Source organism: Dipodomys merriami, unplaced genomic scaffold (assembly GCF_024711535.1).
Source record: "Dipodomys merriami isolate MVZ:Mamm:240054 unplaced genomic scaffold, mDipMer1.0.p SCAF_24, whole genome shotgun sequence".
Classification (NCBI taxonomy): domain Eukaryota; kingdom Metazoa; phylum Chordata; class Mammalia; order Rodentia; family Heteromyidae; genus Dipodomys; species Dipodomys merriami.
Genome location: NW_027203826.1, coordinates 7,576,578 through 7,590,923, shown reverse-complemented (window position 1 = coordinate 7,590,923; position 14,346 = coordinate 7,576,578). Strand labels below are relative to the sequence as shown.

General features: G+C 35.3%; 1 protein-coding gene across 2 annotated transcripts in view; it reads left to right on the top strand.

Moving 5' to 3' along the window:
* The window catches only part of Tpr (translocated promoter region, nuclear basket protein), a 57,078-nt gene that overhangs the window by 42,305 nt on the left and 427 nt on the right, over positions 1–14,346 (top strand). Inside the window, exons 42-51 of one of the 2 annotated variants that reach the window (XM_070034240.1) lie at positions 736–867; positions 1,102–1,192; positions 2,349–2,533; positions 3,781–3,849; positions 3,937–4,031; positions 7,666–7,772; positions 8,977–9,072; positions 9,241–9,358; positions 11,282–11,400; positions 13,935–14,030. In XM_070034240.1, the coding sequence (XP_069890341.1) occupies positions 736–867; positions 1,102–1,192; positions 2,349–2,533; positions 3,781–3,849; positions 3,937–4,031; positions 7,666–7,772; positions 8,977–9,072; positions 9,241–9,358; positions 11,282–11,400; positions 13,935–14,030 (1,108 nt within the window). Of the gene's footprint in view, positions 1–735; positions 868–1,101; positions 1,193–2,348; positions 2,534–3,780; positions 3,850–3,936; positions 4,032–7,665; positions 7,773–8,976; positions 9,073–9,201; positions 9,359–11,281; positions 11,401–13,934; positions 14,031–14,346 lie in introns of both variants that reach the window. The other variant, XM_070034239.1, reaches the window with a different exon arrangement.

Here is a 14,346-nt window from a genome sequence, read left to right as displayed (position 1 = left end):
TTTAAACTATAAGTATTAAATCTTGATATTACTAATATATGTCAGTAAAATCTGATTTCTAGTCTAATATAGTAGACTAGATTAGCTGATTAGCTCAGGAATTAAATTATATAATAAAAATGTACCTAGAGACAATGATAGAAAAAAACAGTTTAAATTTTGTGGGTTTTTTTTTTAATGAATACTAAGCCATTTGAAATTTATTCCCAGTTTTAATCTTAAATTGTTGATAAATGTCTGTATTAACTTAGTTATAAGCAATATTGTTTCTGTAGAAACAAGGTATTTTTTTCTTTTGAAATCCTGTATTTCATTTCAGAAGTAATTGATGTATCATCATTAAATAGTATGTTTTTTGTGGTACATTGTATTTTATTTTGGAATTTAATTCTACATTGACAGCGTCTCTCTTGAAATTTTCTTATCAGTAAAGCAACATCTTTTTTAAATTCCTAATATGTTATAATTTTGTTGTTCTTTGAGTGTGTTGATTTAATTGTGGATAGAATTGCGGTACAATTTCGTCACCTGCCTAGCATCTTTGCAGTCTCATGTGAACAGACAAAATCAGTCATTATTGTATAATTTTATGAAGATTGCAGTTACGCTATTTAGCCATTTAGCTAGTCATATTATGCTCTCAGGACAACCCATTCCTTAAGTGGGTCATTAACATGTGCAAAATCTGTAGGCCATATCCTAGATCTTTTTCACACCTGGAGATTTTTTTACTAGGATTATGAAGAAGATGAAGATGATGATGATGATGATGAAGACGATGCAGGGATGGGAGATGAAGGTGAAGACAGTAATGAAGGAACTGGTAGTGCAGATGGTAACGATGGTTATGAAGCTGATGATGCTGAGGTAACTGCTTAGAATTTTGACCATTTTCTTTAAATGCTTACTTAGAAGACTTGCTCTTTTTCTTTAGTACAGAAAGAGCTTTGTTAATCAAGATACCAAAACCTATCTTTATACCCCTTTTAAATCAAACCTTTTAAAGATTTGATTGGTTGATTTGTCTTTGCAATGGTTAATCTTTGATTCATGATACTGCTTTGATTTACTTGAGCTTAAGTCATTACATTTTGTTTGTAGGGTGGTGATGGCACTGACCCTGGTACTGAAACAGAAGAAAGTTTGGGTGGAGGTGAAAGTAATCAGAGAGCTGCTGATTCGCAAAACAGTGGTGAGACTTCATTAGCCTTAAATCTGTTTGTTGTAATATTTTCTGACCTTACAATTGTGCTTTATTATTTAGGTAGTAAGACTTAGTAAGTTGGGAATAAAGCTTTTGATACTATATTGTGCTTTTATAAAGTCTGTGCAGTGCCATTACAATACTAAGTACTATTTCATTTGATTGTTGTAAAATGTGAATATGCTATAAAACTTAAATAAGAAATTTCTAGTGGATCTTAAAGCTGCTTCTGGTAAAATCCTATGTTGGTAAAATTAAATCAGGGAAATGTAACAGCAGTTTATAACCAGAAGAGGTCAGTCTAACCAGTGTTGTCGTGCAACAACCATGAAAAGGTTTGGTTTTACTTTTCTTCTGTATTGCATAGTTAGTTTTAGAGGCATATAGTTTTGATACTTTTTTCTTTTCTTTTTTTTTTTTTTTTTTGGGTCCGGTCGTGGGGCCTGAACTCTGGGTCTGGGCACTGTCCCTCAGCTCTTCAGCTCAAGGCTAGCACTCTACCACTCGAGCCACAGCGCCACTTCCGGCTTTTTTCTTTTTGCTTATGTGGTGCTGAGGAATCGAACCCAGGGCCTCATGCATGCAAGGCAAGTGCTCTACCACTGAGCCACCTTCCCAGCCCTTTGATACTTTTTATAACTAAAAGTTCAGTGTTCCCTGAGAGCAAGTATTCCCAGCCTTGTTTTGCAGATATGAAGCACATTGAGATACTGACTGAATACTTATATAAGACTTTTTTCTGTTTGTGTTTTTTTGTTTGTTTTTATTTTGTTTTGGTTTTTCAGTCAAGACACAAATAGACTTAGTAGTCTAATTAGGGAATGGATGGATTTGGTACATTTTGGAAGGTTACTTAATAATTTTCTGGGGACCCTCTGTTTCTAATAATTACTATGTACTTAGTAGGTTTGGATACCAATATGAGAAATTAGAATCAAAGAAGCTGATTTAACCAGGGCACATACATCTTAGCAAATGTTAGAGCAAGGATCTGATTCTAGACCTCAAAATTTTATTTTGATATAAACTTCACTTCTGCATATACATGTGAGGGGAACATTCCTAGTGGTAAAGTATGTACATTTGGGTATTGTCCAGGTTACTTTGTGGCAGATTTTTAGTCCAAAATTACCTTTTTCTGTAGGTGAAGGAAATTCAGGTACAGCAGAGTCATCTTTTTCCCAGGATGTTGCTAGAGAACAGCAGCCATCATCTGCATCTGAAAGACAGACCCCTAGAGCACCACAGTCTCCTAGAAGACCACCACACCCACTCCCCCCTCGCCTTACCATTCATGCTCCACCTCAAGAGCTAGGACCACCTGTGCAGGTACTGAAGAATAAACTAATGCTTCTCAGAAAGCTAATAGTCTTTGCTTTTTGCTTTTTCTCCTTAGCATGACTCTCGGTTCTCTCTTCTCTCAAATGAATTTTATAATGTTTGGGCATAATTTTGTGTCTTTTTAAGACTAATACCTGGTTTCTTTTCCTTTCAAAAATGGATTGACATTTAGTAAGGTAAGTCTTACAAAAAGTTGTGTATAAATTGAAAGGACTATAGTCATAGCAAATAAAATTCTGATACTGATTTCTACAAGTTAACAAAGACTTTCTTGGATTTTAATTAAAAAGAAGTATATTTTGGCAACTCAGTACCACTGGTTTTTTAAGTTTTTCTAAAGTGCACATGACTTTGGGAAAGGAATTTAGTTAACCCTTTTTCTCTCATTTGTTTGGAATCATACATGTTTCCACTTTAACATAGATAAAGGTAAACACATCTTTTATGTTTTGCATATAGTGGGTTTACATATATCTTAGTAAGAGGCTATTGCAGTACACACCATATAAAGTATGAAGATTCTCCTAAACTGTGAGTTTTACCCTTGAACATAATATGTTAAATATGGATGCTGCTAAAACACGTATAGTTAACATAGCCCCAGCTCTTCAAATTGAGACATTAACTGAGAAACAATTGAGAAGTCAGATCTCTGAAAAATAATTAAACCTTAAAATTCAAAAGCATAGTTGGTAACATTTTCTGACAAGGAGATAGATGCTAAACTCATATACAAATAAGAGAGTATTATAAATTAGTTTTAGTTTAAATATTAATATTTTATGCAGTGATTAATAACATTTTTATTCATTAATATAATTTAAATGTGTGTGCATGGTAGTACCTGCCTGTACTCTCAGCTGTTCAAGAGATGATAACAGGCTAGTGGCGATTTGAGGCCAGCCTGAGCAAAAGTTAGGTAATTCCTCTCTGGAAAACAAATTAAAAACACAAAATATAGAGGGTATGTCAAATGTTCAAATGCTTGCCTAACAAATGGATGACTCTTATAATGAAATAAAAAAAATAACTAGTTTCTGTAGTGCAAAATTTTACTAAGGAAAATGTCACAATTTTTAGAGAAAATATCCTCAAAACATTATCTGCTAACATTGATTACTTTGTTGGTTAATAAGCTGTTTTTATTGCTATTGAGTGCTTTATTACCTGATTTTTTTAAAAACAAATATAATCTGATTTTTAACACAAAACAAATATGATGTATTTTTTAACAGAGAATTCAGATGACCCGGAGGCAGTCTGTGGGACGTGGGCTTCAGTTGACTCCCGGAATAGGTGGTATGGTAAGTATGCACCTTCATGTAGATGTGTGTACAGTCATCCAACATGCCATTGTGCCTATCAGTCACCATTTCCTTTCTTTGTTTCAGCAACAGCATTTTTTTGATGATGAAGACAGGACAGTTCCAAGTACTCCAACTCTTGTGGTGCCACACCGTACAGATGGATTTGCTGAAGCTATTCAGTAAGTTAATAGAGAAACTTAATCAGTGATGAAATTCTGTTCCCTTGCTAGTTTACTTGTTTATTAGTTATTTGCTGCGTCCTTCTCTGTTACATATTAGCTCCCAGAGTAGAAGAGTTAAGAATGTAGTGTTAAGGAAAAGTTTATAAATGTGAAAGAAAGTTGTTTCTAAGAAGAATGTTAAAGATCATATTACAGTGATTAAGGAGATGATATCTACATCAGAAAGTGTTTGAAAGTAGCCTCCAGGTAGGGCTTAAGCAGTAGCAAGTTCTTTAAGTTCACCTCCTCTTCTGGGTAGGCTCACTTTAAAATGAGAATAATACTATAATAATCCCTACTTCATAAGTTGTAGGAGTTAGTGAGTTTATATTTTCATGTTAAGGTATTATTTGTCAAATGGTAAATGCTACATAGATGTTAGTGGATATGTTTATAATTAAAGTGATTATAGTAGTAAAATTATGAATGTAAAACACATAAAGCATCTACCTATAACCTAAATAATGTAGGTAAATTGAAGCATAGCAATAGAACCTGGAATAGAAATAATTTTTCCAACAGTTAAGAATCTAAGGCCAGGTGCCGGGTGGCTCACGCTTGTAATCCTAGCTACTCAGGAGGCTGAAATCTGAGGATCGAGGTTCAAAGCCAGCCTGGGGAAGGAAAAGTCCGTGAGACTCTTATATCCAATAAACCACCAGAAAACTGGAAGTGGCACTGGCTCAAGTGGAAGATCACTCACCTTGAGCTGAAGAGCTGAGGGACAGCCCCCAGGCCCAGAGTTCAAGCCCCACAACTGACAAAAATAATAATCTTAGGAGACTTAATAAGTGCTCACATTAAATTAAATCAGAGTTGCTTACATATATTTAGCATTTCCAATTATGTTGATTCAGTTAAGACTCTTGACTTTGAGGCAATTATTGTTGTCATTTTACAGGTAAGATTATTTTTTTTTTTCCATTGGCTCTTTTTTCTACAGGTAAGATTATTGAATGCAGTCTAAGGATATTAACTAATTTGCTAAAAGTCAGCCAGCCAGAAAATAGCAGTTTTTATTTTTATTTATTTTTTGTCCAAGACCAGGACTCGAACTAGGTTATCTGTTGGTTTTACTCGTTGGCTGGTGCATCTAATTAGAAGTTTTTATTTTTATACCAAGCATGTAGAAGCTGTGCTAACTGTTGTGCTCTACCAATCCTCTTAAAGAACTAGAAGGAAGTGGTAGAGCGCTAGCCTTGAGCTGAAGAGCTGAGGGACAGCGCCCAGAGTTCAAGCCCCATGACCGGACCCAAAAATAAAAATAAAAAAAGAACTAGAAGGCTTATCTTTTGGAGGTACTGGGACTTGAGCTCAGGGCGTTGCAGTCAAGCAGTAGGCTCTCTATCGCTTGAGCCATTTCTCCAGTTCTGGGGATAGACAACTTTTTCTGTAAAAGTTCTTGTTTAATTGTGGATGAAATATTACTTGCATAAGATATATTTAAAGATTACAATTTGAAAGTTTCAAACTAGGTATATTAGCTCAATAGTAGAATGTTTGCCTAGTATGTAAGGCCCTAGTTTTAATAGGTTTGAGCACTTTAGAGAAAAGAAAAAGGAAAGAAAAATGTAAAGATTCTGCAAGTTTGGAAATACCCAGTAGTCTAGATGTAGTAACACGTAAATATGCTTATTGGTAGCAAAAGACAAACTGTATTTTTACTCCAAAAAGACACATTTCTACAAGTGTTATTGCATTTTTTTAAAGCAGTACTGGGGATTAATTCAGAACTTTGTACTTAATAGGCTTGTACTCTACCACTTGAACCACAACCCAGCCCTCTTTTTGTTTTTAGTAAGTTTTTTGATTTTTTTATTGTAAAAATACTGTACAGAGGGGTTACAGTTATATGAGTAAGGTAATGAGTACATTTCCTATCAATTGTTGTTACCTCCTTTGTTTTTCTCCCCTACCATCCCTTCCCTCCTCACCTCCCCAACTTCTCCCTCCCCACCCCCCAAAGTTGTAATGTTTGTTTCCAACATAGTGTCTTGTATGTCTCGTTGTTACAGTGGGTCATCCTGTAACCTTATTTCAACATTTTATTATTTCTCTTCCCCTCCCCAAATTAGAAAAATGTATATACAAGATTCAGGGCACGGGAATCAAATACACTGAAAACAGGCGTTATACCCTGGGGGAAGAACATAACAAAAGAAACAAAAAAACACATGGTACATTATAAGTACATTAAAAACAACAGCAAGAGAGATAAGGAGTTTTTTCAATTAGTTATTTTTCAGTTAGGGCCCAAATTTCTTCCCAATCTCTGCCTCTTGACTAAATGGAATTATATAAGGGTGTGTCACTATGCCAAGCAACAGATGTCAAACTCTTCAGGCTCTAAAAATCACTAGTCCCCAAACCTTTTCCTAAAAACCTCATAATAGCAGTAGTCTTGGAGAGAATGGACCTGACCAATACAGATTTTCCTGTTAGGAAAACTATAAATTTAACTTCATCATTTTTTATTTCAGACTAGTTATCTGAATAAAAGTAAGACTGAGAAAATTAGAATTATTATTTTTGACTGTTTCCTAGTGCTTCAACAAAATATGAAAGACTAGGTAACTTACAAAGAAAAGAGGTTTCAATCTAGTACAGTTTTAGAATTTGATCAGCTCAGCTTTGGCGAGCAGATGGTGGCAGACAGTCTTAGAATGGCAGAAATTCTTGGATTAGAAGGGTCAAGATCGCCTCTCCTCCCCCCAAAAAGGGGGCCAGGATATGGCCTGGCTTGTACTTTACTCACAGCCTCTGGTAGGAATTTACAGTTATCCCCAGAGAACTGTTAATCCCTTCCGAAAGCAGTACCTGAAAAGAAATCACATTGAGTTAAGAAATCACATTGAGTTCTACTTTTTAAAGTTCTACTATCCCCAGCATCACCATACTAGACATTAAGCCTCCAGCACTAATCTTCTATGAAATAATTCGAGTTTGTTTCTTAGATAGCAGAGATCTACATGACTTTGGGGGTAGGCAATGAGGAAATTTGAGGCATAGCATAGGAAAGCTCAAAGTTCTTTCATAGGAAGATAACTTCATGTAGATGAGTTTTAAAGACCCCATGAAAGAGAAAGGCTTTCAAGCTAGAGTGTTGAATAGAAGTCATTCAAGAGTTAGTACAGAGCTATAATCCTTGACTACCTAAGGAAAGATACGGTAAGAAGTGACAAAGAAAGAAATAATACTGAGTTTTACATTCTGAATTATGGGAAAGAGGATCAGTGATAATGTTAAGGGGAAAGCAAAATCCTAATTTTAGCCATCGAATAGGATTTTTCTAAATCTTAGAAGGCAACTTGTCAATTCTTATATTATGTTTCCTGGTGATACATTTTGCTTTCATTATTCTAACATTCAAAAATGTGAACACAGTTTAGTAGAGCTGAAAGTTATCAATCATAGGTTTTTCATACTGTCACTGTTATTGACAACTAATGTTAAGAGTGTTTTTATAAGAAGCGTATATTGCATCATTTTCGATGTTTTTTCCCCAATTCTTTACTATCTTTTACTATATTCTGTCTACTATTGTGATTTAACCAGGTAATCTGAAATTTCATCTTAGTTTTTGTTCATTTAGTTCCCCACAGGTTGTTGGTGTTCCTAGATTCCGGTTTGGGCCACCAGAAGATATGCCACAAACAAGTTCTAGTCACTCTGATCTTGGCCAGCTTGCTTCTCAAGGAGGTAAATAGCTAAACCCTAAGATTTCCTGAATTTGTGTGTATTCGGTAATAAACTATAAACTACTTAGTGCTGTGCTAATGTGGTAAATATTCAGGTTTATATACTGAATCATTAAACACTATACATAGATAATAAGTCCATGGCTTATACCTATAATGCTAGCTACTCAGGAGCCTGAGATATGATGATCACAATTCAAAGCCAATCTGGGCAGGAAAAGTACATGATATTCTTGTCTCCGATTGGTAAGTAAAAAGCTACAAATGGAGCTGTGGCTCAAGTGGTAAAGCACTAGCTTTAAGCAAAAAGCTAAGGCATAGCACGTAGGCCCCAAGTTCAAGCCTCAGTACTGTCATACACAAGCACACAAATCATTAATTGTAACCTATTCTCAGTTGAATTAGGATGTTAACTTTTTAACATGGCACATCTCTACCAATGTGAAATTCTTTGTTGGCTTCATATGGATTTGAATTTTTGCAGCTCTGTGTGTTAGGACAATTTCTAGAGTTTAGTATTCAAATCTTGGCCTAATTTACAATGCCATTTCTTAATAGCTTTGTAACCTTATGAGGTGTGCATTTAGCTTTGTTGAACTTCAGTGTCATTAGCAAAAAGGAGGATAGTGATAACTTGCCATTTTGTGAGAAATAGATTCTAACATAGTAATTGATAGTTGGAAATTCAATAAAATTAGCTTTATTGAAACTTAATGAAAACTTCACCAGGTGCTGGTGGCTCAAGCATGCAATCCTAGCTATTCAGGAGGCTGAGATCTGAGTATCACAGTTCAAAGCCAGCCTTTGCAGGAAAGAAGACCATGAGACTCTTATCTCCAATTAACCACCAGAAAAATCAGAAGTGGAGCTGTGGCTCAAAGTGATAGACAACCATCCTTGAGCAACAACTCTGGGACAGTGCCCAGGTCTGAGTTCAAGCCCCATGACCAACAAAAGAATGAAACCATCAAACAATTTAACATATTAATAAAGAGTGAAATTATTAAAGACATTTCAGCTAAATTTGAAGGAAGTATTTAAACTATTTAAAATTTTGAGAGCTTAATGTCTGCTTAATAGGATAATTCAATTATGGGCTTCAACAGTTTCTGTTTCTCTGCTTAATTTTTTTTTTCTTTTAGATACCTTGGATACTGACAGTTTAATTTGTTCAGATGTTTAATAATACTCCAAATTGTCTTTAGGTTTAGGAATGTATGAGACCCCCCTCTTCCTTGCTCATGAAGAAGAATCTGGTGGCCGAAGTGTTCCCACCACTCCTCTACAAGTCGCAGCCCCAGGTCAGTAACAAAGCCAGACTAGTCAGTTTTGTTTGGGTTTTATTAGTGTCATGGAAACCTGTGAGAAACAGTCTAGCTAATAATTTACAAACCACAAAGTTAAGTTTTTAATTTCTTCTCTTTCTAAAGTAACTGTATTTACTGAGAGTACCACCTCTGATGCTTCAGAGCACGCCTCTCAGTCCGTTCCAATGGTGACAACATCAACTGGCACTTTATCCACAACAAATGAAACAGCAGCAGGCGATGATGGAGATGAAGTATTTGTGGAGGCAGAGTCTGAAGGGTAAAAATTTATTTTGTAGTTTTTTGCTTGCTATTGATTTCTATTTTTGTTTACTCAGGAAATAAAAAACCTATTGTGCTGTATTTTTTCAGTAACATCCCACTAAAAGAATAAGTTAAAACACTATATTTTGACACTGTGTGTGTGTGTGTGTGTGTGTGTGTGTGTGTGTGTGTACATATATATATTTGAGAGGATATTTGAACTTGGAAAATATTATAGACGAGAGTTTTGAAAGCCTTTATCTTCCTGAGAATTATAGAATATGTTCTAGAGTAGTATATTTCTTTAAAAGTATTGATAACCTTTCATTAATGCAGCTGCTTGAACTTTTCCCCAAGAAAGAAGTCTTTCTGTGAAAATTAGGATATAGCTCCTTTTCCATTTCATAATTGATTCTCAAGTGATCCTCATGATTTTATAGGCATGTAATATCTGAAATAACTGGCTTAAGGAGGCTTAACCGAAGCAGTATTTTCATAATAAGTATAGTTAGTCCAGAAGAAGATACTCAATTTAATGGAAAAAGCTTGTGGGTAGTGGTTGTGGAGATAATAACTTTTAAATGGAACTAATTCTTTGTAAAATATACTACTTCATAGTTAGAAATGAGTTCAGATTTCCTAGATAGAGCTCAAAAACTTGGTTTTATCTAACATTTTGTATGGGCCAGGTATTTCTCATTTATGACCCGCACAAGACCTCTGCAAACTATCATTTCATATTTTACAAATGCTGAAGCTCAGAATGTGGTAAAGTAATCTAGTTAGGCTATACTCAGAGGATAGTTGAAACCCTGACTTGTGCTCTTTACTTTTTTTATCAGCAGCTCTCAGCTTTAGTCTGTGGTCCTCAGAGATGTCTCTCAGGCTATTATTTCTAATAACTTTACTGATGTTTATTCCTGTTGTTCTTGTACTTTGTTCCTCATTTGCTTCTTTATAGCAGAGAGAAAGGTGAAGTTACAACTGTATAGCCAGGAATTTCACATACTTATAAACTCCTGCCTGGGCTGGAGCCTGTGATAAATTACTGATAATGTTAGTAATAGTTAATACTGTGCTCTTGCTTTCTTGTTTTCTTTGTGCCTGTCCTGGGGCTTGAATTCAGCCTGTACACTGTCCCTGAGTAGTTGTTTTTTTTTTTTTACTCAAGGCTGGCACTCTACCACTTGAACCATAGCTCCACTTGGTGGTTAATTGGAGATAGAGTCTCACAGACTTTCCTGCCAAACCTGTCTTTGAAGCACAATCCTTAGATCTCAGGTACCTTAGTAACTATGATTACAAGCATAAGCCTATGCTTCAGAGCACACCTCTCAGTCTGTTCCAATAGTGACAATGTTGACTGGCACTTCATCCATTTTGGATGTTCTTGCTTTCTTAAAAAGCTGTATTGGAATTTATCAAAATCTAGATAAAGACCAGGTACCAGTGGCTAATGCCTGTAATCTTAGCTACTCAGGAGACTGAGATCTGAGGATTGCAGTTCAAAGCAGCCCAGGCATAAAAGTCTGTGAGACTTTTCTCCAGTTAACCACCAGAAAACCAGAAGTGGCACTGTGGCTCAAGTGGTAGAGTGCTTAACTTGAGCTGAAGAGCTCAGGGACAATGTTCAGGCCCAGAGTTCAAATCCCACCACTGACCAAAAAAATAAAAATAAAAATCTAGGTAATTAGTTGCAACGAGTGTCCAGACAGTGAACATCTTTATCAAAAGGTAACCAAAACTCAATGGAGAAAATGAAAACTAATAAAACTGGTGAGAAAAGTAATGAGGCAAAGCCAGCTTGAGCTTTTTTCCTCTTGTTCATTTTTGGGGTGTGGGTGTGTGTGTGTATCTAAAGTTACTTACAAGGGAAATCAGGTTTAAGTGATAATTGTGGGAACAATTACATATTTCTAATGCATTTTTATTTTCTTAGTATTAGTTCAGAAGCAGGCCTAGAGATTGATAGCCAGCAGGAAGAAGAACCTGTTCAGGCATCTGATGAGTCAGACCTCCCTTCTACTAGCCAGGATCCTCCTTCTAGCTCTTCTGTAGGTAAGTTCCTATTCCAATGCAACTTTCATACTTCACACTGGTTTGCAAAGACACTCATGAGAAATAAATGGGTAATTCCTTTTTCCTGATTTCAAAATACTATTTTACCATTAAAGGGAACATGATTTGTAGTTAACTCATTATTAAAGGAATATTCTAGCACTGATAATCAGAAAATGATCCTTCACAAAAGAATAGTTCATTTATGCTTCCAAAGGATGTTAATGTATGTACTATAGACTTCGTAGGCTCCCTTAGGAGATGCTATAAAGGTTGTGGGGGATGAGCATACTCGGAAGGATGCTAAGGAGTGGTAGCATCTATTTTCAAATCAGAGTAGTGGTGGCATTTTATTTTTCATACATTTTACCATCCCATATGGTATCAGATATAAAGAGTTAAGGGGAAGGGGCTTAGTTGCTTGAAGATGAATTTAGAATTTACTGATAATATAGTGTTACTGATTTTGGCTTCTCAGATTTAAGATGACTATGTTATTCCAACATTTTTTAAAATAGCAATGAACATTTATTGAACACTCAGTAAGTATTCCTTGCCCTTTATATATATTTTTTTTTAATCTCACAGCAACCCAGTATGGTAGCTATCATCATTTTACAAATGTAGAAATTATGGCATAGAAAAATTGAATGAATTTTTTTAGGTCCAATAGCTTATAGATAATGGACAAACAGGATGCAAATACAAGAAGTTTGGCCTTGAGACTCCATTTTTTCTTGTTTTTGTGTGTGTTTTCTTTCTCTATTTTTTATTATTAAAGGTGATATACAGAGGGAGACTGCACTCTTAAATAAGATATGCTAGCTTATCAAAATTTTTAAGCAGGTAGTCACTTTTTTGGGGGGGTTTCCAGTTGTGGGCCTGAACTCTGGGCCTGGGCGCTGTCCCTCAGCTCTTCAGCTCAAGGCTAGCGCTCTACCACTTGAGCCACAGCGCCATTTCCGGCTTTTTTTTTTTCTTTTTGCTTATGTGGTGCTGAGGAATTGAACCCAGGGCCTCATGCATGCAAGGCAAGCGCTTTACCACTGAGCCACCTTCCCAGCCCATCACTTTTATTATTGAAGAAATTAGTACTCCATCTTCCACTTTGGTTTTCATTTTTATTCTTGTGTAGCAATACGTCTGAAATTACTAGGAACCTTCATATTTTGTGACAAACCTGCTAAGTCAGTACTTTTCAGCAGTTATGTAACTTTGCTGTCCCAAGATCATATTCTTTTCCTCTCAGCTGCTTTTCTGTGAAACGTAAACCTATTGACCAATATCTTTAGATTAAGATCCTGTTTCTACCTTCTAACAACTTAGAACCTTAAATATTATCACATTGTACTCTGAAATAGAGATCAAATCCTGTACTCCGAATTAGAAGTAATACATATATAAATTGTAGAACTGAGTGCTTCATACATAGAAGGCTCAGAAATTGTAGTTATCATGATTAATTACTGAGGTTCTGCATTCCTCAGTATATTCTGATATACTGTGAGAATTGTCTTTCTTCAGTAGTAGAATAGATATTGAGTAACTTAATGGAACTGCATGAAAGATTCTAATAGATATTCACTAGTGTCTAGGTTTGTTTGATAATGTGAAACAATACACCCTTCTTTTCCCATCTGAGCAGTTTACTCATCTGGTCAACAAATTTCAATTTCCTGTCATATACCAGGCTGTTCATCAAAAATGTCACCACGAAAGTGACATATAAATAAAGAACTGAAAGAATAATATCAAAGCTGTGTATTTGTTTAGAGGAATATCAATTGTTCATAAACCAGTCTAGTGTACCTAATATGTTCAAAGTCACCCAGGAGGCCACTATGGCTAGAGCAGATAAGGACAGAGACTAACAGGACATAGATCTTTGCATTAGGTTTGTTTTCTTGGCTATAGGAAACTATTAAGGTGCTTTAGAATAATGATACTACATGTTGATTCAGCTGTAATATATAAAAGGTGCTGTAGTAGACAGAAACTAGCAATTTTTTAAGCTATTTCAGTGATTCAGGATAAAAGTGATGGTTTGCAAGGTCAAATGGATTTAAAACATATATTTAAATTTGAGCTATCAAAATTAGCTAGTGATTAGACTTGAGGTGTTCCATAAAGCACTCAGGTATGACTTACATTGTATTTTAATGTGGGATATGTGCCATCTTTTCCATTGTTCTCCCAAGTATTATGTCTAGTACATGCCTAGTCACCAACAGTTTTATTAAATTAGTTGTGTAATGAATGAAAAAGATGAAGCATTTTTATGGGTTTTTTTTAGCTTTGTTTTTGCTTTTTACCCTTTTTTGTTGGTTGAATTTTCATATTTTATAAATCAAATGAACCAGGCAACAGTGGCTGAGATCTGAGGATCACTGTTCAAAGCCAGCCCAGGCAAGAGTCTATGAGAACAAATGGACAGATCTACACTTTGCTTATACTTAGTGATTAGTTTTGCCACATAATTGCTTTCTTGGCTTTTTTATTTGCTTCTTTTTAACTTTTCTTAATGTTTTTCTTAGATACAAGCAGTAGTCAGCCAAAGCCTTTCAGACGGGTAAAACTTCAGACAACATTGAGATTAAGTGTCCGTGGTCGTCAGTTTAACAGACAGAGAGGTAAATTTTTGACATACTGATGATATAATAGAGTATGGTGACATAATAATAAATGAATGGTGTGTTTTCTAATCCTTAAGCTTCCGATTTATTTTTTTAATGTTCTACGGATCAAATAGTTACACATACGAACATATGATACTTGCTATCAAGCCTATTATACACTGATTTATGTCTTCAGGGCATATAATGAAATAAGCTTAACTTTTATATTTCTTCCTTAAATCGCAAGTGGGATCTGGAAAGTCCAGTATTGTTGCTATTTGTTCATTGTAACATCTCTGCCTCTGGACATTAAATTGTTGCATATTTTTAA